This window comes from Mauremys mutica, chromosome 1, assembly GCF_020497125.1.
Source record: "Mauremys mutica isolate MM-2020 ecotype Southern chromosome 1, ASM2049712v1, whole genome shotgun sequence".
NCBI classification, from domain to species: Eukaryota; Metazoa; Chordata; order Testudines; family Geoemydidae; genus Mauremys; species Mauremys mutica.
In genome coordinates, this window is record NC_059072.1 from 91,224,223 (window position 1) to 91,251,755 (window position 27,533).

Consider the following 27,533-nt stretch of genomic DNA (forward strand, 5'->3'; position numbering starts at 1 on the left):
TTTTCAAATGTTTTGGCATTTCGTTTACTGGAACGGCGTTTAGCTAGCATGGATTTGTCTCCCAAACAGCGATCAGATCCTGTACCTGCCGTTCGGTCCATGCTGGAGCTCTTTGGTCACCTCTGCTGATGAGCTCTGCATGGTCACCTGTGCAGATCAGCTCACCACGCTGGCCAAACAGGAAATGAAATTCAAAAGTTCATGGGGCTTTTCCTGTCTACCTGGCCAGTGCATCTGAGTTGAGAGAAGCTGTCCAGAGCGGTCACAATAGAGCACTCTGGGATAGCTCCCGGAGGCCAATACCATCGAATTGCATCCATACGACCCCAAATTCGACCCAGCAAGGTCGATTTCAGCGCTAATCCCCTCATTGGAGGTGGAGTAAAGAAATCGATTTAAGTCGAAAAAAAGGGCTTGTCGTGTGGACGGGTCTAGGGTTAAATCAAGGTAACGCTGCTAAATTCACCCTAAAATTGTAGTGTAGACCAGGCCCTACTCTCCCTCATGGAGGACTGGATTGGAACTGATCTCCTGCAGGTGAAAGGCTTCTCATCCCATCCTCCATTTTCTTCTTTTAAAAAAACAGATCAATCTTAGTCCTCAATGTGTCTCTTGTGTTATTCTTCAGCATTTTTGGTTTTCTTTCCCCAAAGTGGACTTAAAACAAGGTGACCACCAGCAGGAAATGGCTCTGCACATGGGGAGCAAAATGACATCTGTATGCGAGGGCAGCAAAGAGCTGAAACAACGTATGAGGAAAGTTGTGGTGACAGAGGAAGAGAGGTCAGCACAGCTCTAAAATGACAGTGTCTCCTAAATTGCGCCAAGCTGTTGTCTATCAGTTTAATCTAAAAGAATCTGAGCATTTCTAACATAGCAATTGTTTAAACAATTTCACTCCGGATGTGGTGGCATTTCCATGGTGGATAAAAGGGGTCCCTGTATCTTGTCTTTAGGCACTATGTAAATTATGAGCAGCAATTGTAATTTTGTTTTGGAGTGCGGTCAGAATCCTCTGTTAGACATCACCATAATGACCTCTGTGGTAAAGGATTAAAATCTTGCATGTTCACAATTTGGATTTCAGGATGGGAGTTAGAAGCAGACACAGGAGAAACGGGTGACATAAACTTTATTTCGGGGTGGGCAAACTTTTTGGCTCGAGGGCCACTTGGGGTTACAAAACTGGATGGAGGGCCGGGTAAGGAAGGCCGTGCCTCCCCAAACAGCCTAGTCCCCGCCCCCATCCACCCCCTCCCACTTCCCACCCGCTGACGGCCCCCCTCAGAACCTCCGACCCATCTAACTCCCCCTGCTCCTTGTCCCCTAACCACCCCTCCCGGGACCCCCCACCTCCTATCTGACCCCTCCCACTTCTCGCCGCTGACTGCCCCTCTCAGAACCCCTGACCCATCCAACACCCCCTACTCCTTGTCCCCTAACCACCCCCTCCTGGGACCCCCCGCCCCTAACCGCCCCCGGGACCCCACTCCCATCCAACCCCCCTGCTCCCAGTCCCCTGACTGCTCTGACCCCTATCCACACCCCCGCCCCATGACAGCCCCCCAACCCCCGGGACTCCCAAGCTTATCCATCTCCCCCGGCCCCCGATTGCCCCCCAGAACCTCCACCCCATCCAACACCCACCGTCCTCTGACTGCCCCTGGGACCCCCTGCCCTTATCCAACTGCCCGGCCCCCTTACCATGTCACTCAGAGCAGCATGTCTGGCAGCCGTGCCACCCAGCCGGAGCCAGACACGCTGCCATGCTGCTCGGCAGGAGCGCACAAGGGTCCCTGCTGCTCATAGCGCTGCCCGCGTGGCTGCGGGGGAGGGGCCAGGGGCTAGCCTCACGGACCGGGCAGGATAGTCCCACAGGTCGGAAGTGGTCCGTGGGCCATAGTTTGCCCACCTCTGCTTTATTTGTACAAAAATGTTTCCTTTGTACAATGGCAAGAATTATGGTAGGTGAGTCAGTCCATGTTCCAGGGCATGATAGCATTTTCAGTTGTAAATTCAGAGCTAAAGAAAGGTGTTTGGGTTGAGAAAGGAGACTGAGCAGTCTGCTGTTCTCCACAGAGCAGGGATTCACAAGATGGAAACTCATCACTGTCCTTCCCCTGTCAATACTGGGTGTCTCAGCCTGGATCTGAACCTGCTGTTTGCGCAAGAGGGGAATTAAGTCTCCATGGGCCTTGCTCAGTCCTTGTCCTCGCTACTGACAATGCCAACAAAGTTCCTGCTGGTTGTGAAGCTGTTTAGGTGATGTGGATAACTAGCCTACTAGCACTTTGACTGAGGCCACTCATTCATCTCCCCTAAGCCACTGAGCAATGGTCTGAGAAGCAGGATTGGAAGCACTGACCTAGGATGAAAGGCTCTGTATCCCATCCCCACTTCCCTTATTCCTACAGTCCCTAGCTTAGCATTAATTCTGAGTGTTTATTTTCCATATTTATCACTTAGAAATACTGTGGGGCTTGAAATGGTCTCCATGGCCCAGGTCCTCAACTATGGTTGAGGAGAGCACAGTGTGGTTCAGAATGGGGGACAGAAAGCTAGTCTTTGTGCTCTCCCGAACCTGGGCTGACTGAGGTGTTCTTGTCTCCTCACGTCATTTAGAGCAGACTAATACACCAAATAACCATGGGCCTTTATGACAGCTGGAGATCAGAAGGGCCTTGGTACACCCCGGCCACGCCCCTTACAGTGGCAGCAAGGATGGAGGGATGGTATAGGAGCCACAACGTAGGCTGTACCCCAGGGAAGATGGTCCTATGGCACCTTTGCCTGCTCCACGCTTACACATCACCCATGGTGTGTCATAAAATGGTGGTTCCATATCCTGAGATCTGGGCCTTGTATATTTGTTTTAATCAGTTTTAAAATCTGAACATTAAGGGACAATTTCGAGCAAAAAATTTCAGAAATGCAGTAATTAAAATGACCAGGAGTAGTCCCATCGTCACACATGCTTGAGTGCTTGACTGGCTCAGGTCTTCAGTCTACAATGTAAACAGTTCCATGCTGCACATCATGTTGGCACCTAATTGTTTAATTCATGAATGTAATGAACTGATAACACTTGGACAGTCTGGTGTGTGTGTTAGAATATAGATATTCAGGCCTGTCTGTAAAACCTATACTTTAAGAACTTAGGAGTATTTTTATTACTTAGCTAGTGACATGAAACAAAGAATCAAAATCACAGTTCACCTGTGTAGGAGCCTTCTCTCACTAGGATAGTCTGAGGCTTGTTCTTAGGCTAAGGCCTTTGGCTAAGCAGCAGGGGCAGCCATAAGCTGGGAAGCGAATGGTCATATCCTCACATTCCAAACCAGTCACACTGAATAAGGTGCTATTGGGCTGTTAGGAAGATGATCCTGTCCTGATAGTGCCCATCACCACCAGACAAAGAAACAGATTTTAAGATGGTTAAAGAAAACTTAGTTTGATAGCGTCCTGTCTGGCAAGAAATCACTTATCACTGGTTGTGGTTGTGAAATCCTCATTTTTTTCTTGTTTTATTTTTATGGCCCCCACTTTTCTATTGTTAATCTGTCTGGTTCGCTAATTGTTTCTGTCTGCTGTATAGTTAGTTTTGCTAGGTGTAAGTTAATTAGGGTACTGGGATATAATTGGTTAGAGAATTATGTTACAATATGTTAGGATTGGTTAATTAAATTTCAGTAAAATGATTGGTTAAGGTGTAGCTGAGAATATTACTATATAAACTGGGGTCAAGCAGGAAGTGGACGGGAAATTGGACTCATGCTTGCTCAGGCGGCGGGAACAGGGACATAGGAAAGGCTCTGCAGCATCAGAGCTGGGAATGGGGACACGGGGTAAACGGTCTGCGGTGTCAGAGCTGGGAAGGGATCACTGGGGAACAGACTCTATTGGCGTATAGAGATAAGCCCGATTGGTGTGAAGGGTTACGGGATATGTTTGCTTGGAAACTAACCCCAGTAAACATCGCATTGTCTGCACTTTGGGGTTCTGGTCTTTTGCTGCTTGCTGTCTGCGTGACAAGAACCAGGGAAGTGGGAGGGTGAAGGGAAGGCCCTCTAACTGTGTGTTTTACAAAACGGTGTCTATGGCTTGTGTTGTTGCTGTCTATATGGGCATCTCCTTGAAATCCTCTCTTTAGCAGGCAGGAAGCTATGGAAGAGTAAAAAACCATGACATTCTTTATGAAAAAGTCCCTGAGCAGAAACAGCAGATGGCGGATACCATCAAAATGCTCTACCAGATGGCAGATAAAATTGATGGTATCCATAAGAACTCTACTATTATGAGTCTCATGTCTAAGCATATTAGTGCTGTTGCTAGTATATTGGTCATTGTTGGAATAAATGAGGAATCTACCTGTAATTTATTCCTTACAACTCTACAAATCAGGATCAGATTACTCCACCTAGCACACTTAAGGATCTAGAATGGCATCTATTTTGATTAGCATAAGAATGGCCATACAGGGTCAGACCAATGGTCCATGTAGCCCAGTATCCTGTCTTCCGACAGTGACCAATGCCAGATGCTTCAGAAGGAGTGAGAAGAACAGGGCAATTATCAGGTGTTCCATCCCCGGCCATCCAGTCCCAGCATCTGGCAGTCAGAGGTTTAGGAACATCCAGAGCATGGGGTTGCAGCCCTGACCATCTTGGCTAATAGCCATTGAGGGACCTAACCCCCATGAAACTAGCATAGAACTCTCCTGGGACATAAACAATCTCACTCTCAGATTTTAGGGCCCAACCAAGTTTCCATTGAAACATGCAGCACTCAGACACATTTGTAGTGAAAACAAGTAAACATTTATTTAACAAAGTACAGTGATTTGAGAAGTAGGAAGTCGAAGTATTGGAAGCAAATGGTTTGCATATAAAATAAAATGGTAACATGCTTTCTAGACCCTGGACTTATTTAACTAGATACTTTTCTGTCTTGTAGAGCAAAGTTCCCCCCCAAACCCTTCCAGTATCTTACAGCCAGGCTTGGTTGTGATCTTCCATGAGACAAGCCATGCTGCCAGCTTGTCTCCTCAGTGGAAAGATGCAGAGGGTGCGTCTCTGTGCCCTCAGTTATATCCCTAGTCCACTGTCCTTACTTGTAAACCGGATGCTGCTCAGCAGCCATGGGTGGTTTTTTCCTGTGTGCTCCTTTCTTGTCGATTTCACTATCTCTGATTAGTGTTTGGCTCAGTCTGAGGCTAGGGCTCCACTGGGGCATAGACACTACACAATACACGCCTGACCAGGTGGAGAGAGAGAAGAGTCTCTCACCTCCTCCCTGACAGTGTTCAGTAGCTGGTTTTCCCTTCAATTCTATGTAAAAATCATCCAATAAGAAAGAGAAGGACTCAGATCTAGTTAAACCCATTTTAAGCAATCTCTTGGGGGCTCAGCAAAAGCTGGTTACGAACCAACCAAGTGAGGAGAAATGGTGAAGGTAGAGTGACCAGCTAGCAAGTGTGAAAAATTTGGATGGGGATGGGGGAAGGTAGTAGGAGCCTATATAAGAAAAAGTCCTGAATATCGGGACATAAAATGGGGACATCTAGTCACTCTAGGTAAGGATTGCTACTTCTGAATACAAGAGGCAATTAAAGCCCTAGGAGAGACTCATCCTTGCATATGGACTCAACCTTACAGCTCACACAGGCTCCTTTCTCCCTCATGTTACATACCACAGATGCTGGAAATGGAGCTATGCCCTTTCCCTTTTACAGGGGCTGGGCCACCCTTCATTACCACTCCCCTGCGAGGTTGTATTATCTAGGCAGAGGAGGGGCTACAGAGAAATTCTGGCCAGGCAGCTCCAAGCTGTGACTGTTGGCAAGAGAGGGGCGGGTGTCTGAGAAATAAACAGAGAGAGAAGGGGAACGAGTGGAGGAAACTAGGGATTCAGAAATAGCAAAGAGTGAGAGAACGGGAGCAGGGAAAAGAGGCAGGGGTGAGAGTTAAAAACACGAAGGGGGGCAAAGGGGAGAACGATCATGGAGCTGCTCCTGTGGCTCTGGTCCCAGCTTCGATCCTGCAGGAACAACCTCCCAGCACTGGGCATAGCCCTCACAGTCTTCGCTCTGCTATTTGATTTCCTGAAGCGCAGGAAGAGCTGGAGTCGCTACCCACCAGGGCCGACCTCCCTGCCTTTCATTGGGACCATGCTGCAGATCGATTTCCACAACCCGCACCTCTCCTTTACCCAGGTCAGTGCCAGAGGGGCTGGAGAGCACAGCTAAGGTGACCAGATAGCAAGTGTGAAAAATCGGGACAGGGTGGGGGATAATTGCTGTCTATATAAGACAAACCCTGGATATCAGGACTGTCCCTATAACATCGGGACATCTGGTCACCCTAAGCACAGTGTGCTGGGGAACAGAGCTGGTGTGGGCTGGTGGTTCCTTAATCCAGCTGGGTGCGGGCTGGAGGGGTTATTTTACATGCAGGGGCCTTTCCAACACGGTAACAGTCAGTCCCCCTAGGGGAGGAGGGGCCCTAACGCTCTGTGATTATCTGCTGTGGCTTTGCTCTGGCTCTAGGGTCCAGAGGGCAACATTCCACCCTCACGTCCAGTAGAATCCTCTGCAAATGTGATAGCGCTGGAGGAGAGCGATCCCCACTGTGCACGCGCACACACACACAGCAACACCCAGACACACTGACTCTTTACCTTCTCCCTGTAATTTCAGCTGGAGACATTGTAGTGTGCTGGGCTGTTGCACAGTATTAGCACTGTTAAACAGTAGCTGCGTTCCGCCTCAGAGGTGGGTGACCTGGTCCCTTTATGTACCATCTATATCCTTTAGGATGAAAAGGGCTAGTGAAAGATTTATTCTATATGAAAATTCATTTGTCTCTGCTCAGATCCATTCATTAAAAATGTCTCTGGTTTGGGGATGTGGATGCATGGATGACAGCTTCCTCGTAAGTGACCAGAAATGATTGAGAGTCTCAGCAAAAGTAAACAAACCTATAATCTCCAGTTATACAACTGTAGGATGTGCTTGCTGGCTGTGTCTGCGCTAATGAGCACACACCACCGCTGCAGGGTTAGTTGTTGCAAGTGCATGCTTTGTCCTGTCTCCAAGGAAACTACTGATGTAGCTTGAGGCAACTAAATCATATTATCTTTTGTGATTGTAGTTGCCAAACTCCAGAGGCCCCTTTTCTAGGCTGGCACCTTTCAACTCTCCAGTCAAGGGAAACTGGGTCTGGTTCTTGTTTTCACCATGTGGTAGGAAGAGTTTTTGAGTTTCCAGATCAAATCGGATGATGACAATGCTCCCAACAACACTTTTGACCCGTAGCTGTTTTAACTCCACATTTTTAGTAACAACATATATTCCCTTTTCTGCCCCATTTCCATTTCACACAATTTCATTTTCCTTTTTTGCATTTCTCACAGAACTGAAATGAAAACAGCTCCTTTTACATACAGAATCATGGAAATCAAAGATAGAGATGGCCTATTCTTATCCACCCCTCTAACTTCTAGTGGTCTGCCCCGGAGGGCTTTATCCAGTTTTAATGACCAGCAATGAGGTTTTCATCACTTCCCCTAGGAAACTATTCCCCAGACTGATACACCTCTTGCTGAGGATTTGTTTCTTGATGTCCAGAGTAAATTCTCCATTATTTAGTCTCATTCCATTATTCCTTCACCCAAACCTAAACAATTTCCCTCCATCATTTGAATTTGCACCTTTCAAATACTTGCAGGCATCAATCATAGTCCCCTTCCTTAGATATTTGACCAGTCAATATATTTACATCATTTTAGCTTTCCTCATGAATCAGCCCATCCAGCTCCCTAATCTCTTTTGTGGCTTTTCTCTGAATTCTCTCCGTTTTAATCAGTATCTTTCTGGTAATGAGGTGAATGCCCTGAACGCTAGGCACTCTAACAGACATATGTTCACCAGTGTTTTATAGAAAAGGACTCTCATCTGCTTGTTGACAGTTCAGACAGCCAAAAAGATGGAAAATTTTCCTGTGATTTTGTTTTATTTCCTTCTTTCAGCTTCCAAGTCCACAGAACAAGCCTCCTTGCACATGGCATTTCCAAGGTGGGATAGGCCCATTGGCCAATCCTTTGTATTGCAATGTTCCTTGACCCAGCTGATTTTGACAGTCCTTCTCGATGGGGGGAGGGAGGATTCCTGAGCCTGGGTTCACAAGTCCAGAGCAGCCATTTGCTAAGTTATAAAGCAAAACTTACATATTTTCTTATGGGGCGGAACACAGACATTGCATGTGAGATTAACGCCTGCAGCAACTCACAAGCATTTCACAGAGTCTAAACACTAAATATATTCTTGTAAGACTAATACCTATTTTGAGCAAACTAACATACAGGTAAACTGGTCGGTCTCCAGCGATGAGTTTGTTAGTTCTGTGCCTACAGCCTGGGCAAGAGCTGGCACCTCGTTTGTCAGCATCACAGGAAATGCTCCCCCCCCCACCTCCAATCCCTTATGTCAGTAATTTTATTTTGTGTGTATCTGTAGCCAGCACTACTATACCCTCTGTGATAATATCAGATTTCATAAACTAAGCAAGGTTGGGCCTGGTCAGTACTTGAATGGGATATCTCCTATGCAAAGTCATGTGCTGCAGGAATTAGTGCAGAAGGTTCTCTGTGTCGGTGGTTAAACCAGTGCCACACCATGGTTTTAAGGAACAATGTACGCTTGGGTCTGTTATCCCTGAAGACTCCAAAAGAGATCCTGACCGCTGGTGGTCGTTAATGAGCCCACAACACTTTCACAAGGTCCCTGGACAAATTTCAACTTGGTTAGTTACATTCTGTTGACATAAACTCTTCCTGCACCGTCAACTGACAATGGTGGTATTCTTCTCTCCCTGTGTAAGTGGCTGTGTAGTACTGCTGTGAGTTGTTCCACTCCAGAAGTGGCTGCACATCCGTGATGAGCTAACAAGCCCAACAGAGTGCTCTGAGATCCTTATAATTTAGAGTGCGTACAGAAATGCAAGATGATTTTTCAGGCTTGCTTTCCAGCAAAATTAAGTGTCATCTGGCTTCCAACAATATGTTTTTCCTTTTTTTTCTTGGCAGCTGAGTGAAAAATATGGAAATGTCTTTAGCCTTCAGAACTGCTGGAGTAATCTGATAGTAGTGAATGGATTCAAAGCAGTAAAGGAAGCATTGGTCCAGAAATCAGAGGACTTTGCTGACCGACCATACTTTCCTATATATGAGCACTTGGGTTTTGGAGAGAACGCTGAAGGCAAGTACCTTGGAAACTGATATAGTTCTCTGGCACTGTTGCAGGGGGACTGGCTGGGTTTATCATTTGAGCTCCTGGAGAGGTTGAAGGGGACTTAGGAAGTGAGCTGCCTCCCTCTCTTGTCCCTCTGCTGCTGCTGTTTTTGCTGGAGTCTGCCCCTGACACTACCTCTTGAGAGGAGGAAGTCAGGTTAGATCAAAATGGGGACTCCCCTTCTCAACTGCAGCGCTGCAAGTACTACTAAGCCATGGCCATTCTGAATTGTTCAGTAGAATGTACGTGCTAATCAATACTTATTGGCTGCCATTGTCAGAACTGGCAGTTTCCTATTCCTCACCACATGTATGTACCTTCCTCAGCTTGTTTAAAAAAAAATAACAAAAAAAACTCTCCATCCGAGGAACCTCCAGGACCCAAGAGTGAAAATGGGGGAGAGTAGAAAGAAATTCAACCTAAGAGCAGGGGTGGCTCTAGGAATTCCGCCTCCCCAAGCAGGGCGGCGCGCCGTGCGGGGCGCTCTGGCGGTCGCCGGTCCCGTGGCTCCGGGGGACGTCTTGCAGATGTGCCTGCGGAGGGTCCGCTGATCCCGCGGCTCTGGTGGACCTCCCACAGGCATGCCTGCGGATGCTCCACCGGAGCCACGGGACCAGCGGCCCCTCCGCAGGCACGTCTGCAGGAGGCCCACCGGAGCCGCGGGACCAGCAGACCCTTTGTAGTCATGCCTGCGGGAGGTCCGCCGGAGCCGCCTGCCGCCCTCCCAGCAAAATACCGCCCCAAGCGCGCGCTTGGCGCACTGGGGTCTGGAGCCGGCCCTGCCTAAGAGGGAGGCTTGTCGGACTGGAATCATCTCAGGTTATCCCAAAGCACTTACACAACAAAGATTAGAGCTGGAAAAATATCTATAGATTCACATATTTTCAGCCATGGGCAGCGTGTGAACCCCCCATTGGGGAGACTAGTCCCCTGCCCTGTCCCAAGCCCCTATTGTGGCCGGAGAAGCCTCGCCCAAGCCATCGCCTGCCTGAGCCACCCCAAGCCCAGGCTGGCTGGAGGAGCTCTGAGTCCTCCCACTGGCCCGGGGCCATGGTGGGGAGTATTAGCAGAGGTTTGCGGAGGCTTAGCCTCCTCCAGCCTCCATTACACACACTGCCTGTGTTCTCAGCCTCACCCTGGCCCATACTCTGGCCAATGCAGGGATGCTCCCTATAGTATGTTCTCCAGTGCTTTGTCCAATCCAATTTTAAATGGCTTGTGATGGGGCATCCATTAATTCCTTTGAGAGACTATTGAGCAGTTTAGTAGATCTAATCACTGGGAAATGTTTTTCTGACATCCAACCTGAGGCTCACACCCTTATGGCTACACTGGCGATTTGCAGCGCTGGAAAGCCTCCACCAGCGCTGCAATTAGTAAGTGGCCACACCTGCAGGGCACTTCCAGCGCTGCAACTCCCTGGCTGCAGCGCTGGCCGTATACCTCACTCGGCATGGGGAATAAGGATTCCAGCGCTGGTGCTGCAGCGCTGGTCATCATGTGTGGCCACACACCAGCGCTGTGATTGGCCTCCAGGGAATAAGGTGTATCCCAGAATGCTTTTATAAATTACTCTCTTTGTTTTGTTATGCAGCCTCTCTTTGTTTTGTTGTGAACGAGCTCCGATCGGAGCTCCGTTCTGTACCTGGCTGTAAACAATCAAATGAGAGGCAGGGAGAGTGAATGAAACAGAACGAAGCCGATCGGAGCTCCGTTTGAACTGCTTATCTATAAAAACAAACACTGATCACAGCAAACAGGAACTTTCTGTACCTGGCTGTGAACGATCAAATGAGAGGCAGGGGAAACAGTGTTGGATGCAGGCTGTTAGGGTTCGCAAACATTTTGTGATTTTTCCAATCTCTCTCTTCCCCGCTCCCTGTCACAGTACACCACAGGGAGTGAGTGAAACAGGGGGAAGTCCGTGTTGGAGGCAGGCTGTTTGCAATTAGAATTAAGACTAAGGGCTCATGAACATTTTGTGATTTTTCCAATCCAGGAAGCTAACACACAGTGTTGGCTCCAAAAATCCCCTCTCTCTTTCCCCCCGCTCCCTGTCACAGTACACCACCCTCCACCCCCCTCTTTTGAAAAGCACGTTGGTGCACTTGAATGCTGGGATAGCTGCCCATAATGCAGCACTCCCAACAGCGCTGCAAATGCTCCAAATGTGGCCACACACCAGCGCTGGTAGCTGTGAGTGTGGCCACACACCAGCGCTGCTCCTACACAGCTGGATGACCAGCGCTGCAAACTACCAGCGCTGCAAACCGTAAGTGTAGCCATACCCTTAGAGTATAGCATGGCTTAGCTCCATTGACTACATAAGGTTATACCAGCTGCGGATCTGGACCTGAATTTCATGCCCTTACTCCTAGCTATATCTTGGAGCTCCCTGACTAATCCCTCTCCTTCTGCACTAATCACCTACAGCTCTGAAGGATGCAATAACAGCTCCCATTAGTTGCTATTTGGCCGAGCTATACTTGGTTCCTTTTATCCTTCCTCAGAAGCCAGTCCCTCCAGCCCTATTTGGTTGCGGGCCAATGAATGTTGGATGGTGCTTCCCAGAGGTTATTGTGGCTCTTGTTTATTGATATTTTCCAGGGGTTGTGCCTGCAAGATATGGTCAGGCCTGGAAGGAGCAAAGGAGATTTGCACTCTCCACCTTCAGGAACCTTGGGATGGGAAAGAAATCCCTGGAGCAGCGTGTGACCGAGGAAACTGGATTTCTATACTCTGCGATCTGTTCTGAAAAAGGTTTGTAGCATCAGGGGAGATGGGGCAGGGGACCAGTGTAACTCCCATACATAAGGAAATGAAAGGATAATATGATAGCCTGACAGATGTTTTAACATGAGAGTTTGTGATGGGTTGTTTTTTTGTTTTTTTACTTCCCAACACCTCCAACTGAATGTGCAAGGGGAATTTTAGGTTGGTAGAATGTAATTACCTCAGCTCGAATTTGGTGGAGGCATCAACATTAAAACGCTTCCAAAACATGCCATGAAGTCTTTAAGGACATCACTTTTATGCCTCAACTTAAAAATGTCTGTAGCAGCCCAGTAACGTCTGTCTGTACACAGCAGGCCACGGGTTCACTACTGAGGCAGAGATGAGTACTGTTACCGGCACACAGTTCTCTGTTACTTGCACACTCTAGGGGCATCCACTTTACCCAGTTCTTAGGGCTCAAGATGTAACCCTCTTAATTTAGACACCCATCCGTACCCTATTCCTAGGGCTCAGGGCATACTGTTTGTGGGTTTGCAAGACCTTTTACCAGCAAAAGAGCCTTACACAGTAATAACCTCTATTTATTAACAATTACCAAGCAGAATACACATGCTAAGCGTACAATGCTATGCTCACCAGTCCTGGTCAAGCAGGAGGACTTTCCCTGTTGGCCATGCAAGGGCAATCTCGTCTGGATTCTGGTTGCTGCATGTCAGGGTCGTGCAGAGGATTCTTTGCAGCTTTGATCCTAGGCTGTGTCTTAGTGGTGAGTTTTTCTTCTTGCAGGTCTTTCCTCCTTATCCTTCTGTTTCTTCTCTGCTGGTCTCCTTCTTGGACCCCAGTTTGTACAGTGAAACTTGGGTCCTGCTTAGCTATATTAACCAATCATTTTACTAATCAATTCTAACATATTGTAACAAAATTCTCTAACCAATCAGACCCTGCCACCTTCACTAATTTACACCTAGCAAAATAATTATGTAACAGACAAAAACAAAGAACCAGACAGATCATACAGACAAACAATAGAGAAGTGGGGACCATAAAGATAAAACAAGAAAGAAATGAGGATTTGATAACCACAACTAGTGATAGGTGATTTCATGCCAGACAGGACGCTATCAAACTAAGTTTTCCTTAACCACCTTAAGATCTGGTTTTTTTTATCTGGCGATAGTGGGTGCTATTAGGACAGGATCGCCTTCTTAACAGCCCGATGTTACATTGTTTTAATGTATTTTAGATGGAATGTGAGGATGTGACTTCTTAGCTAATGGCTGCTGCTTCCTACTATGGCTGCAGACAAAGGCCTTCAGTCAGTACCACTGACTGAATCTGCAGCAGCACAAACCTGAAATTCTTAAGTTTTCCATGCTGCTCTTTCTTCCAAGTATAGACCAGGCCCAACCCTGTTAGTATGTGGGGCATCTTTAACTACCCCAGGTTACATGAGCATGGACTTTAAACTGGTTTGTTCCATAAGCAATCTTGAAATGTTAAAGCAGCAAAGAATCCTGTGGCACCTTATAGACTGAGGGTATGGCTACACTGGCGATTTGCAGCGCTGGAAAGCCTCCACCAGCGCTGCAATTAGTAAGTGGCCACACCTGCAAGGCACTTCCAGCGCTGCAACTCCCTGGCTGCAGCGCTGGCCGTACACCTCACTTGGCATGGGGAATAAGGATTCCAGCGCTGGTTCTGCAGCGCTGGTCATCAAGTGTGGCCACACACCAGCGCTGTGATTGTCCTCCAGGGTATAAGGATGTATCCCAGAATGCCTGTTCAGCCACTCTGCTCATCAGGTCAGACTCTACTTCCCTGGCCTCAGGTGACCCGCCCTTTAAATGCCCCGGGAATTTTAAAAATCCCCTTCCTGTTTGCTCAGCCAGGTATGGAATGCAATCAGTGAATCTTTACAGGTGACCATGCCTCCACGTGGCAAACGAGCCCCAGCATGGAGCAATGGGGAGCTGATGGACCTCATCAGTGTTTAGGGGGAGGAATCTGTGCAGGCACAGCTGCGCTCTAGCCGTAAGAATTATGATACCTTTGCCCAGGTATCGAGAGCCATGCTGGAAAGGGGCCATGAGCGTGACACGCTGCAGTGCAGGGTAAAAGTAAAGGAGCTGCAGAGTGCCTATTGCAAAGCACGTGAGGGGAACCGCAGATCCGGCAGTGCCCCCACGACCTGCCGGTTTTACAAGGAGCTGGATGCGATTTATGGGGGTGACCCCTCTGTAAATCCAAGGACCACGATGGACAGTTCAGAGCCGGTAGAGGAGGGGGAGGGGGAGGCAGACAGTGAGGCTACTGTGGTGGGGGAAGACACCCTGGAGTCCCAGGAGGCATGCAGTCAGGAGCTCTTCTCAAGCCAGGAGGAAGCTAGCCAGTTGCAGCCCCTGGAACTTGGTGCAGAAGAATCACAGGAGCAGGTCCCAGGTAAGCAGCTTTTATTGCAATGCAAAGGTTTTGGGAGAGGAGGGGGGATGGTATGGCTGCATGCCTGCATGCCTAGACATGGAATATCCCATTGATGTGGTCTATCACGTCGCAGTAATCTGCCTCTGTAATCTCTTCAAAAGTTTCTGCAAGAGCATAGGCAATTCGCGTGACCAAGTTTAAAGGGAGAGCCATTGTGGTCCCTGTCCCATTCAGGCTAACGCGTCCGCGCCACTGTTCCAGGAGGGGTGGGGGAACCATGCTTGCACAGAGGCACGCTGCATAAGGACCCGGGCGGAATCCGCATTGTTGTAGGAGACCCTCCCTTGCTTCTTTGGTAACCCGCAGAAGGGAGATATCTTCAAGTATTAACTCCTGTGGGAAATGGAGGGAGTGTTTCAGTGCTGGTTTCCCCAACTGCATACCGCGGCAGGCAGGAACCCCAGGGTTAATTCCTGAGGGACATGGCAGTGCTGCGTTTAACAAAGCCCAAAACCAGGCAGTCTAGCCATGAAGCAAGAAGCCCCCTGCCCAAGCATACCGCGGCAGGCAGGAACCCCAGGGTTAATTCCTGAGGGACATGGCAGTGCTGCGTTTAACAAAGCCCAAAACCAGGCAGTCTAGCCATGAAGCAAGAAGCCCCCTGCCCGAGCATACCGCGGCAGGCAGGAACCCCAGGGTTAATTCCTGAGGGACATGGCAGTGCTGCCTTTAACAAAGCCCCAAAACAGGCAGTCTAGCCATGAAGCAAGAAGCACCCTGCTCGAGCAGACCGCGGCAGGCAGGAACCCCAGGGTTAATTCCTGAGGGACATGGCAGTGCTGCCTTTAACAAAGCCCAAAAACAGGCAGTCTAGCCATGAAGCAAGAAGCCCCCTGCCCAAGCATACCGCGGCAGGCAGGAACCCCAGGGTTAATTCCTGAGGGACATGGCAGTGCTGCGTTTAACAAAGCCCAAAAACAGGCAGTCTAGCCATGAAGCAAGAAGCACCCTGCTCGAGCAGACCGCGGCAGGCAGGAACCCCAGGGTTAATTCCTGAGGGACATGGCAGTGCTGCCTTTAACAAAGCCCAAAACCAGGCAGTGTAGCCATGAAGCTTGAAGCCCCCTGCCCGAGCATACCGCGGCAGGCAGGAACCCCAGGGTTAATTACCATTACCATTTCTGGGAGGCTGTGAATTCTCTAGCAGTTGCTGAAATGTCTGAGGAATGCTTGTGTGAGACTTTTACTTCAGATTATACACAATGCAAGCTCTCTTAAAATGTATCATTTGCTGTATTTTTATAGTGACCTTGAGTAGTCCTGGGCCGGTCTTATCAGTGACTGAAAGAAAGCTTCAGAACCTGAGAAGGAAACCGAACAGAAGCAAAGAAGATTTGGTCAAGGCAGTTATGAACCAGTGTGCAGCAGAGAATAAAAATGCGCAGAAATGGAGAGAAAAGATGCAGCACTGGAGGGAAACAGAAAGCAGGAGAAAGGCGTTGACGCAGAAGAAAACCACGAGGCAGCTTATAAACCTCATTGCGCGCCAAACAGACTGTATGCAGTCACTGGTAGCAATGCAGGCAGAGCACTACCATGCAAAACCCCCACCCTCCCAAACCTCTTTCCCCTATGCACCAATGTCAGCTCCAAGTCCCATTCCCCAGCATCCAGGTTCTTACCTACACCATCACCAGCTGCCCCCGACACCTGTACGGTCACCTATGAGCCCAGAGAACTACGACCCTTACCCTCTGCACTCAACCCCCATCACCATGCAACAGTACAATCCTGAGGTGCACAGCACTCCTGGCAGTACATATGCAAAACTATGAATGTACAGTTCAACAACCAACCCCCCTGCCCGTGTACTTCCTTTTTTTTAAATAAATGATTTCTTTGATTATGAAACAGTTTTTATTACTGCATAAAGTGAAAGATGATAAACCCCAATGAAAACACAGGTAACAAACATCAAGGAAAACACAGGCACTTAAAAGCACTGTAACCAGTGCACGTCACTCCTGGTCAAGGCAAAAAACATTACTGTTGGCTTTCTGCCTCAAATTCCTCCCTCAAGGCATCCCTAATCCTTGTTGCCCTGTGGTGGGCGTCTCTAGTAGCCCTGCTGTCTGGCTGTGCAAATTCAGCCTCCAGGACTTGCACCTCGTTGTTCCATGCCTGGCTGAATGTTTCACCCTTCCCTTCACAAATATTATGGAGGGTACAGCACGCGGATACAACCGCAGGGATGCTGCTTTCCCCCAAGTCTAGCTTCCCATAAAGCGCCCGCCAGCGCCCCTTTAAATGGCCAAAAGCACACTCCACAGTCATTCGGCATCGGCTCAGCCTGTAGTTGAAACGGTCCTGGCTCCTGTCCAGCTTCCCTGTATAGGGTTTCATGAGCCAAGGCACTAGCACGTCACCTTGTCCTCTTCTTCCGCTGTCCAGCAGGTGCAGCAGGGCTAGAAGAAGGAGCACGTTGATCATCAGTAGGTGTGGCCTCCCGAGGTGGAGGGGTCTTTTTGCAGTGCGATGCATGGGTCCAGGCAGGTAGTCCTTGACACTTCACAGCAGTGTTGGTAGTCAACAGGACTTGGAAAGGGCCTTTCCAGCGTGGAGCCAGGGCAGTCTTTCGTTGATGGACCTTTATGTAGACCCAGTCTCCCGGTTCCAATGAGTGGCAAGGTTGCACAGGATCCTTCGGTAAGGCTTCCTTCACCTGTGTATAAAAAGACTTAACACATTTCATTAGTGCCTGACAATACTTAAGCATTATATCATCCATCAAATGAATGTCCATCTGAGCTAAGGTCAGTGGGGGTGCAGTTGGTAGTCGCATTGGGCGCCCCGTCAAAATCTCATGAGGGCTGAGTCCAGTCTTTCGATGGGGAATGGCTCTCATACTCATCAGTGCCAATGGAAGGGCATCTGGCCACTTTAAGTTCGTTTCAGCACAAATCTTGGCCAGTTTATTTTTTAAAATCCCGTTCTGGCGTTCCACTGTCCCAGCAGATTGTGGGTGATGGGGGCAGTGAAGGTTGTGTTGGATCTGCAAAGTTGTACATAACTCCTTTACAATCTGTCCAGTAAAGTGAGTTCCACGATCACTGTTGATACTCACAGGAATGCCAAAACGAGGGACAAAATCCTTAAGCAGAAGTTTCACAACAGTCCTGGCATCTGCCTTCCTGCAGGGAAAAGCTTCAACCCAATTGGTAAATACATCAACTAAAACTAATACATATTCATAACCACAACATTTAGACATTTGAATAAAATCAATCTGAATATTTACAAAAGGTCCCCAAGGAGGAGGGTGGGCTGCTCGCATAGCTTTAACAGCTTTACCAATGTTGTGTTGTTGACAAATCACACAGTGTTGACAGTAGGAATGGGCAACAGAAGGGAAAATGGGTGCAAACCAATCTCGGGCAACTGCAGCAACCATCCCCCCTTTGCTCACGTGTGCCATCCCATGGTATATGCGAGCAAGATAGGGCAATAACATCTTTGGTGCCACCAGGCGACCATCCGGGGCACGCCAAAGATTATCAGAATGTAAAATGCAGCCAGCAGCACTCCAAGAGTGCTTCTCAGTTCTTGATGCTGCCTCCTGGATCTTAGCCAGATCGTCAAGGGAGGCCAGTGAAGGCTGCTCTATCAGTACACAGGAATGTACAGCCTGAGGTGCAGAAAGAGCTGCTGTCCTAGCTGCAGAGTCAGCTAGAGCATTCCCACGGGTAACTTCATCATGAGGGGTCTTGTGAGCAGTACATTTAACAACAGCTATAGCTTTAGGCAACAAAAGAGCATCCAAAAGAGCAGAAACATAAAAACCATTCTTAATAGGAGAACCAGTGGATGTAAGGAAGCCTCTATATTTCCAAAGCAATCCAAAATCATGAACCACTCCAAAAGCATAACGAGAATCCGTATAGATAGTGACCGTTTGATCTCGAGCCAGAACACAAGCTCGAGTCAAAGCCACAAGTTCAGCTACTTGAGAGGAAAACACTGAAGAAAGGAAAGCACTCTCAACAACAGCACAGGTAGTGCAGACAGCATAACCAGCAACTAATTTACCCTTAGAATCTCGCAAGCACGAGCCATCCACAAAATAAAGGAGATCAGGATTCTGCAAAGGCACATCCAGTAAATCATCTCTAGGACGAGTAAGAACAGACGTTACAAACACACAATCATGTGGGGTTCCATCTTCAGGCCCAGGCAACAAAGAGGCTGGATTAAGAACAGGGCAACGAGCCAAAGTAATATGAGAGGAAGAAAGCAAAACCAGTTCATATTTGATAAGACGAGAAGCGGATAAATGCTGCGTCCTAGATTTCAACAAGAGTGCAGCCACAGCATGCGGAACACACACACTCAAAGGAGAACCCAATACAATAGATTCAGATAACTGAACAGCAAGGGCCGTTGCCGCTACAGCCCGTAAACAAGGGGAAAATCCTACAGCCACAGCGTCTAGGGCAGTACTGTAGTAGGCAATTGGACGGTGTTTGTCCCCGTGCTTTTGCGTTAGTACAGCCAAAGCAAACCCATTACGCTCATGACAGAAAAGAGTAAACGGTTTAGTATAATCAGGAAGTCCCAGGGCCGGAGCAGTAGATAGTCTCTGTTTAATAGCAACAAAAGCACTCTCAGCCTCTGGGGGCCAAGGAAGAGGTTCAGGGGTACCAGACTTAGTCAGATCCTGTAAGGGTTTAATCACTGTTGCATAACCTAAAATCCACTGCCTGCAATATCCAGTCATGCCCAGAAAAGTACGCATTTGAGAAACAGTACTAGGCCTAGGCATATTTAAAATAGCTGAAATACGAGAGTCTGATAAATGACGCTTGCCATGAGAAATATCATGACCAAGATAATGAACCTTGGGTTGACATAGTTGGAGTTTTTCTCGGGATGCTTTGTGACCTTTGGCAGCTAAAGCAGTTAAAAGAGTCAGAGTATCAGTTTTAGAAGAGTCAAAAGAGAAAGACGCCAGTAAAAGGTCATCCACATATTGTATAAGTACTGATTTTCCAGGGAAAACCACATCATCCAGATCCTTCTTCAGGATCTGAGAAAACAGGGAGGGAGATTCAGTATACCCTTGGGGTAACCTGGTCCAGGTATACTGACATCCTTTATAAGTAAAGGCAAACAAATACTGACTATCTGGGTGAATTGGAATGGAAAAAAATGCTGAACACAAATCTACAACAGAGAAATAAGTGGCTGACGGTGGAATACAAGAAAGAATTGTAGCTGGATTTGGAACCACTGGAAAAGAAGGCAAAACCACAGCATTAATAGCGCGAAGGTCTTGAACAAACTGATAGGTATTCCTTCCTGGCTTCTTTACAGGAAAGATAGGAGTATTACAAGAACTAATAGTGGGAACAATAATACCCTGTTGCAATAAAGATTCTATAACCGGAGCTATGCCTGCCACTGCTTCAGGACGCAGTGGGTACTGTGGAATCCTTGGCAAAAGCTTAGCAGGGTCCACAAAAATCTTAACCAGCTCGGCTGTTCTAATCTGTCCCACTTCATTTGCATGACGAGACCAGAGATGGGGGGGCACTTGTGACAACAAATGCACAAGGTCAGGGCTGAGTGGAGACTTCGACGCAGCTGGCTCGGATATATGGAGTGTAGCCAACACCAGGTTAGTATTCTCATCAGGAACCTGTAAGAATACGCCATCTGGTGTACAGTAAATGGTACAACCTAATTTACACAACAGATCTCTTCCCAGCAAATTCACAGGAGAAGTAGAACTGAGTAGAAAGGAATGTTTATCCTCTAGAGGGCCAAGACAAATATCGAGGGGTACTGAGACAGGATGCGAAACAGGACAGTTTGAAATGCCCACAGCATTAACAGACAAAGCGGACAAAGGAACAGAGGGAAACTCCGAGGATCTCAGAGCAGACCTACTAGCCCCAGTGTCTACAAGACAAGTAACAGATTTACCAGCAATATTACAATCAACAAATGGGCCTTCTTGATTAATAGAAATTAAAGGATTCATGATGCAGTTACGTTCCCTCAGGCTGTCCTAGTAAGGGGTTCCTTGTGGGGAGAATACAGGTGCTTCAGGATTGGGGAACTGAGTAGGATTTTGAGCAAATCGATTTGGACACTCATTTCTCCAGTGTCCCTCCTGACCACACAAGTGGCATGCAGTGCTCCCAGTCGGGGCAGGATTCTGGGCAGGATATGAGGAACCCCGTCCCATACCTCTCCCACGACCTCTTCCCCGTCCTCTTCTCATTCCCCCACGACCCCTGTTCTGATAAGTTTGTAACTGTAAAGCCATAAGTTTTGTTTCACCAGTTTCTTTCTTCTGGTCTATGCAAGCTGTACAATGATTTGCAACTGTCACCAATTCTGAAAGGGGTTTAGTTTGCCAGCCAATACAAATAGTTCTCAATGGTTGCTGAACTCTTGGCAAGAGTCCCTGAACAAAAGCAGCTCCTACCGCTTCCCTGGCATTATCAGCTGGATCAGTAATTCCCGAATGCTGTTCAAAGACCTTAGTCAGTCTATCAAGATAATCAGCAGGTGATTCTCCCTTATTTTGTTTACAATTTGCAATCTTGGTCCAATCTGTTTTCTTAGGACAAACTTCTGAAATAGAGGTCAAGAGACGATTCCTAGCCTCTGTCAAAGCATCCCCAATACCAGGGTCGGTATCAGGCCAAGCTGCCTGTCTGTTAAGCCGTTGTTGAACTTCGGTGGGCAGTACAGCTCGTAAAAGTTGATTAATATCTGCCCAAGATGGATTATAGCACTGAATCACTGTCTGGAGCTCTTCTCTAAACTTTACTGGCTCCTCCCTGATTTTAGGAAATTCTTTCACCAAGTTTCTAAGATCTCCAGGTGTCCACGGGGCATGTACCTTAACTAACCCCCCTATCGCTCCAGCTCCAGGCAAGTCCCTTAAAGGAGCCTGGAGTGCCTGTGTCGTGCTTCTAAGAAAGTAGCCGGCATGGTTATCAGCAGAAGTAGGGTTAACCGGACTACTGGTGTCAGTCAGTAGGGAAGAAGATAATTCTTCCGAAGAAGGAGAATGAACAACTTGTGCAGTTGATAATTGCGGCGACGAAACAATTACTGCCTGCACAGCCCGAGAAGGGGGGGCCGAGGGGGAAACCTGCTGCGGCTGTGGAATGCTGCTAAAAAAATCCACTATATCTTCTGTAGTCTCCTCCTCACTTTCAGGTTTAACTAATTGAGGATAAAGAGAAGCAGAGGGCTGCACTGAAGCAGGAAGACATTTGGATGTCTGACATTTAAGTTTTAAATCCTGTACTTCAGTTTTTAATTTCTCCTGGGAGTCCTTCAGACTCCGCACCCGAGACTCATGGAGTCTCTTTGTTGCTTCCTCCCACCAAGACAGAAACTGCTCGCACTGCGCAGCAGAGGTGTGTGATTTAAGGGATTCTTTGAGGTATGTAAGTTTATCTAACTCAAAGGTACCTTCTAATGGGCATTGTTTAAATGAATTTTCACGCGTGTACAGATTCCAATCATTTAAATACCTGCAGGTTTTAGGACCATAATGTACGTACATGTAATATGCTGGGGTACCCTTAGGGGGTAAAGTGGAAAGTTTAGACTGTTCCCCCCCCATGTTCCAGTCACACCAACTGAAGGGGTCCCTGTCCACGCTAGCGGACCAGAATCTAAGAATCCCTCCCTACAGGGCACTCACGTACAGGAGAGACTCACAAGAAAGACTACGACCCTCGTACACCCCCTTTCAGCAAAGAGCGTCAGCTAATCTCTGGGAGAGAAAGCCACATACTCTAATTGCTTCCAGGGAGACGATCAGATTGTCAGTAGCCCACACAGAAGGGAAAGGGAGGGAAGATGGGTTCACACACTCCTAGACCCAGGCAGCTTCCTCGCCGGACTATGCCAAGCTGAGTCAGCCCACCATGGGTCGGATCTCCTAAAGATCCACTAGTTACTGGGCTTGCGTTAGACTACTCCTGATCATTAGCAATCGCTTCACAGGGCAATCTGGGCGTCTTCCAGCAACAAACACTCACACCGGTATACACACACACACACACCAAGGCCTCTTTCCTCTATTTAACCCTTTTTTAACCTTTTTAAAATTTTTTTTCTTTTTTCTTTTATTTTTTTATTTTTTTTAACCAAGATGCATCGTTACCTGGTCCGGACCAATACCATGAGGCGGTATGACAACCCCTCTTGAGGCGGTAAAAACCCCTCAGCACCGGTGCATTCTAATGCATTACCTTATGCATTACCTGTTGGCCAACTCAGCAGTTCCCAGTACTGCTATAAACTAACCTTATTGGGGCCTCTCCCCAATACCACTCTGCATTTGATCCTGCTGCACAGTCAAAAGTTCAGATGGCGTGAGCCCAACAGAAACAGACGTCCCCCACAGACAGTCCTCCTCCGATACCCCAATAGAGATTTCAAAAGGTCTCTTACCTCTATTGTGGCGCCATGGGGTTCGAAGGGGAACGATCCGTAGCAGCCGTCTGTGTGTCCGTGGGCGTTGCCATCCCGGACGAGCCCCCAAATTGTCGAAGAAAACTCAGTTCTCGCTTATGTTTAGGTTTAGGTGCAGCAAAAACAAATACTTTATTATAATACTCTAGTGAACACAAGAGGGAGAGAGTGTCAGGAACTGGGTTGCCCCTTGTCCTGGACAGATCTCTCTCAATTAGTAAACAATCATAACAATCTTTATACCTTTCTAGCAGACCATGGTTAGCATACTTGCAGACAGTAAAAGTAAACATTTGCATTTGTTTATACATAAGCCTATTCATTATCTTATTTGTCTGCAATACCAGAACAGAAAACAAGACTGCAATTCACAAGGTCGTAACGACTTTTCACACAATTCACTCTGCACCAGATACAGGGTAACAGCTTAACCTCTGCTAATTAGCTAACATACATTAAGATCCCTTCAAACCTTTATTAATTAATTCTTGGCCTCCACAAGGCAGTCTAGCCATGAAGCAAGAAGCACCCTGCTCGAGCAGACCGCGGCAGGCAGGAACCCCAGGGTTAATTCCTGAGGGACATGGCAGTGCTGCCTTTAACAAAGCCCAAAACTAGGCAGTGTAGCCATGAAGCTTGAAGCCCCCTGCCCGAGCATACCGCGGCAGGCAGGAACCCCAGGGTTAATTACCATTACCATTTCTGGGAGGCTGTGAATTCTCTAGCAGTTGCTGAAATGTCTGAGGAATGCTTGTGTGAGACTTTTACTTCAGATTATACACAATGCAAGCTCTCTTAAAATGTATCATTTGCTGTATTTTTATAGTGACCTTGAGTAGTCCTGGGCCGGTCTTATCAGTGACTGAAAGAAAGCTTCAGAACCTGAGAAGGAAACCGAACAGAAGCAAAGAAGATTTGGTCAAGGCAGTTATGAACCAGTGTGCAGCAGAGAATAAAAATGCGCAGAAATGGAGAGAAAAGATGCAGCACTGGAGGGAAACAGAAAGCAGGAGAAAGGCGTTGACGCAGAAGAAAACCACGAGGCAGCTTATAAACCTCATTGCGCGCCAAACAGACTGTATGCAGTCACTGGTAGCAATGCAGGCAGAGCACTACCATGCAAAACCCCCACCCTCCCAAACCTCTTTCCCCTATGCACCAATGTCAGCTCCAAGTCCCATTCCCCAGCATCCAGGTTCTTACCTACACCATCACCAGCTGCCCCCGACACCTGTACGGTCACCTATGAGCCCAGAGAACTACGACCCTTACCCTCTGCACTCAACCCCCATCACCATGCAACAGTACAATCCTGAGGTGCACAGCACTCCTGGCAGTACATATGCAAAACTATGAATGTACAGTTCAACAACCAACCCCCCTGCCCGTGTACTTCCTTTTTTTTAAATAAATGATTTCTTTGATTATGAAACAGTTTTTATTACTGCATAAAGTGAAAGATGATAAACCCCAATGAAAACACAGGTAACAAACATCAAGGAAAACACAGGCACTTAAAAGCACTGTAACCAGTGCACGTCACTCCTGGTCAAGGCAAAAAACATTACTGTTGGCTTTCTGCCTCAAATTCCTCCCTCAAGGCATCCCTAATCCTTGTTGCCCTGTGGTGGGCGTCTCTAGTAGCCCTGCTGTCTGGCTGTGCAAATTCAGCCTCCAGGACTTGCACCTCGTTGTTCCATGCCTGGCTGAATGTTTCACCCTTCCCTTCACAAATATTATGGAGGGTACAGCACGCGGATACAACCGCAGGGATGCTGCTTTCCCCCAAGTCTAGCTTCCCATAAAGCACCCGCCAGCGCCCCTTTAAACGGCCAAAAGCACACTCCACAGTCATTCGGCATCGGCTCAGCCTGTAGTTGAAACGGTCCTGGCTCCTGTCCAGCTTCCCTGTATAGGGTTTCATGAGCCAAGGCATTAATGGGTAAGCGGGGTCCCCAAGGATCACAATGGGCATTTCAACGTCCCCTACTGTGATCTTTCGGTCTGGGAAAAATGTACCTTCCTGCATCTTCCTGAACAGGCCACTGTTCCGAAAGATGCGTGCATCATGCACTTTTCCAGGCCAGCCTGTGTAAATATCAGTGAAACGCCCACGGTGATCCACAAGCGCCTGGAGAACCATAGAGAAATACCCCTTGCGATTAATGTACTCGTAGGCTAGGTGGGGTGGTGCCAGAATAGGAATATGCGTCCCATCTATTGCCCCTCCACAGTTAGGGAAACCCATTTCTGCAAAGCCATCCACAGTGTCCTGCACGTTCCCCACAGTCACGGTTCTCCTTAGCAGGATGCGATTAATGGCCCTGCAAACTTGCATCAACACGATTCCAACGGTCGACTTTCCCACTCCAAACTGGTTTCCAACCGACCGGTAGCTGTCGGGAGTTGCCAGCTTCCAGATTGCAATAGCCACCCGCTTTTCCACCGTCAGGGCAGCTCTCAATCTTGTGTCCTTGCGCCGCAGGGTGGGGGCGAGCTCAGCACACAGTCCCATGAAAGTGGCTTTTCTCATACGAAAGTTCTGCAGCCACTGCTCGTCATCCCAGACTTCCATGACAATGTGATCCCACCACTCACTGCTTGTCTCACGAGCCCAAAAGCGGCGTTCCACGGTGCTGAGCATTTCCGTAACCGCCACAAGCAATTTCATGTCACCCGCTTTAGGCAAATCCATATCATCATCGGAATCCTCACTGTCACTTTGGAGCTGAAGGAATAGCTCAACTGCCAAACGTGATGTGCTGGCGACAGTCAGCAGCAAATTCCTCAGCAGCTCAGGCTCCATTTCACAGCGTGCTGCACTCACAATGGCAAGAAACGTGTACGGCGAAAGTGTGACTGCTGGGAAGTGAAGCGATGCACCACGGGGCGTTGGAACAGGAAGCGGAATGACCCACACACTTCCTTCCCCTTCCCACAATACTCAGCGCCAAAACGGCGCCAAAACGGGATGAGGTGCTCTGTGGGATAGCTGCCCACAATGCACCTCTCAGTACAGCGCTGGAAATGCTGCCAATGTGGCCACACTGCAGCGCTGGTAGCTGTCAGTGTGGCCACACTGCAGCGCTGGCCCTGCACAGCTGGACGACCAGCGCTGCAAACTACCAGCGCTGCAACTCGCCAGTGTAGCCATACCCTGACAGATGTTTTGGAGCATGACCTTTCGTGGGTGAATACCCACTTCATCGGATGCATGAAATGTTAGAGGTTCTTGCAGTGAGGGGCAGGCTACAATGATGTTGTGCCTCCTAATGTCTTTGGTTGGTCCTGTATGTTTTTCAGGTCGTCCTTTTGATCCACATTTTCTTATAAACAACGCAGTTAGCAATGTGATCTGCTCCCTTGTCTATGGTGAGCGCTTTGACTATGACAATAAGAAATTTCAGAGGTTGCTGCATTTCTTTGAACAGGCCCTGAACGAAGAAGGTGGATTCCTGCCCCAGGTAACTCATCACGTATGATTTGGTCGGTAAGAAGCTGCCATTTGATTGATCAGTAAGATTGTAGTTTAGTGATTCTTTTCTGGGAGTCATGGGCTGTTGTTTTCTCTCTCTCACTGTGTTATCTTAGCTCCTTATCGTAGTACCTTGGCTGCTGCGTATCCCTGGAGTGCCACAGAGCGTCTTCCGAGCCCAAAAGGAGGTCCTGGACTTCACAGATGAGCTTGTGAAGGAGCACAGGACGACCTGGAATCCTACCCACACGAGAGACTTCACTGATGCTTTTCTACAGGAGATAGAGAAGGTAGGAGGAGAACAGCAGGTGCAAATCTCGTTGGCTCCGTGAAGATATTAGTGATGGGAACACTCCCTTTTAGCTTCCCTTCTCCCTTGTTGTAAAGTTTACAAGCAAAATCCTTTTGCTAATAGAACTGCTATGAACAGCTCACAGTTCTATTTCTTCTGGTTTTCCCTTATCTAGTGAGTCTAATGAGCTCATGCTCAGAAATCAGCTGAAGAATAGGCTGATAGTTGGAACTTTGCACTGAGGCAGTGCCCCACTCTAGTGGGTGCTGTACCTGGCTCCTTAGCTCTCTTGGCCATGGAACAGCCCTGTCATAAGCCGACCATGTACAGTTTAGAGACATTTTTAATCGTTTTGGCAAAGGTCACAGAGAAGACTTCCTTCATCCTTCCAAGTCACAGCTTCGTTCAAAGGCAGGCTGCTGGGAATTCCTGGCTGGAAACATGTTCCAGAACAAAAACCTGATCTGTTTTTATATCTTTCTAGAACAGCTGGTTGCAAAATTGAAACAATGAAACATGTCACTTTTGACAAAATTTCATTTAGAAAAAATCAAAATGAAACATTTTGATAGGCTTGAACATTCTGTTTTGAGGTTGTCAGAACAGCACATTTCGATTTTTCACTTATTTTATGGTTTGTTTTATTTTATAGTATTTTTAAAATGTTGATTAACCTGAAACCTTTTTTAAAAAACGTTCATTTTGTGGGAAGTTTCTAAATGTCAACTTCTTGTTCTGAGTCGCAAACAAAGCAAATTACATTTTAATTGGCTTTTAAATAGCATATTAGTTATTGCCCATGTGAAGTCTTTGTCCAAATT

The 27,533-nt window shown here is 47.8% G+C and overlaps 1 protein-coding gene across 9 annotated transcripts in view; it reads left to right on the forward strand.

The window, feature by feature from the left end:
* The window catches only part of LOC123346248 (cytochrome P450 2D17-like), a 51,062-nt gene that overhangs the window by 13,122 nt on the left and 10,407 nt on the right, over positions 1 to 27,533 (forward strand). Inside the window, exons 1-6 of one of the 9 annotated variants that reach the window (XM_044983569.1) lie at positions 739 to 783; positions 6,112 to 6,211; positions 9,082 to 9,253; positions 11,894 to 12,046; positions 26,249 to 26,409; positions 26,537 to 26,710. In XM_044983569.1, coding sequence (XP_044839504.1) covers positions 752 to 783; positions 6,112 to 6,211; positions 9,082 to 9,253; positions 11,894 to 12,046; positions 26,249 to 26,409; positions 26,537 to 26,710 — 792 coding nt within the window. In that variant the 5' untranslated portion in view covers positions 739 to 751. Of the gene's footprint in view, positions 1 to 653; positions 784 to 4,126; positions 4,272 to 5,937; positions 6,212 to 9,081; positions 9,254 to 11,893; positions 12,047 to 26,248; positions 26,410 to 26,536; positions 26,711 to 27,533 lie in introns of those variants that run through there. The other 8 variants (XM_044983559.1, XM_044983608.1, XM_044983541.1 and 5 more) reach the window with 8 other exon arrangements.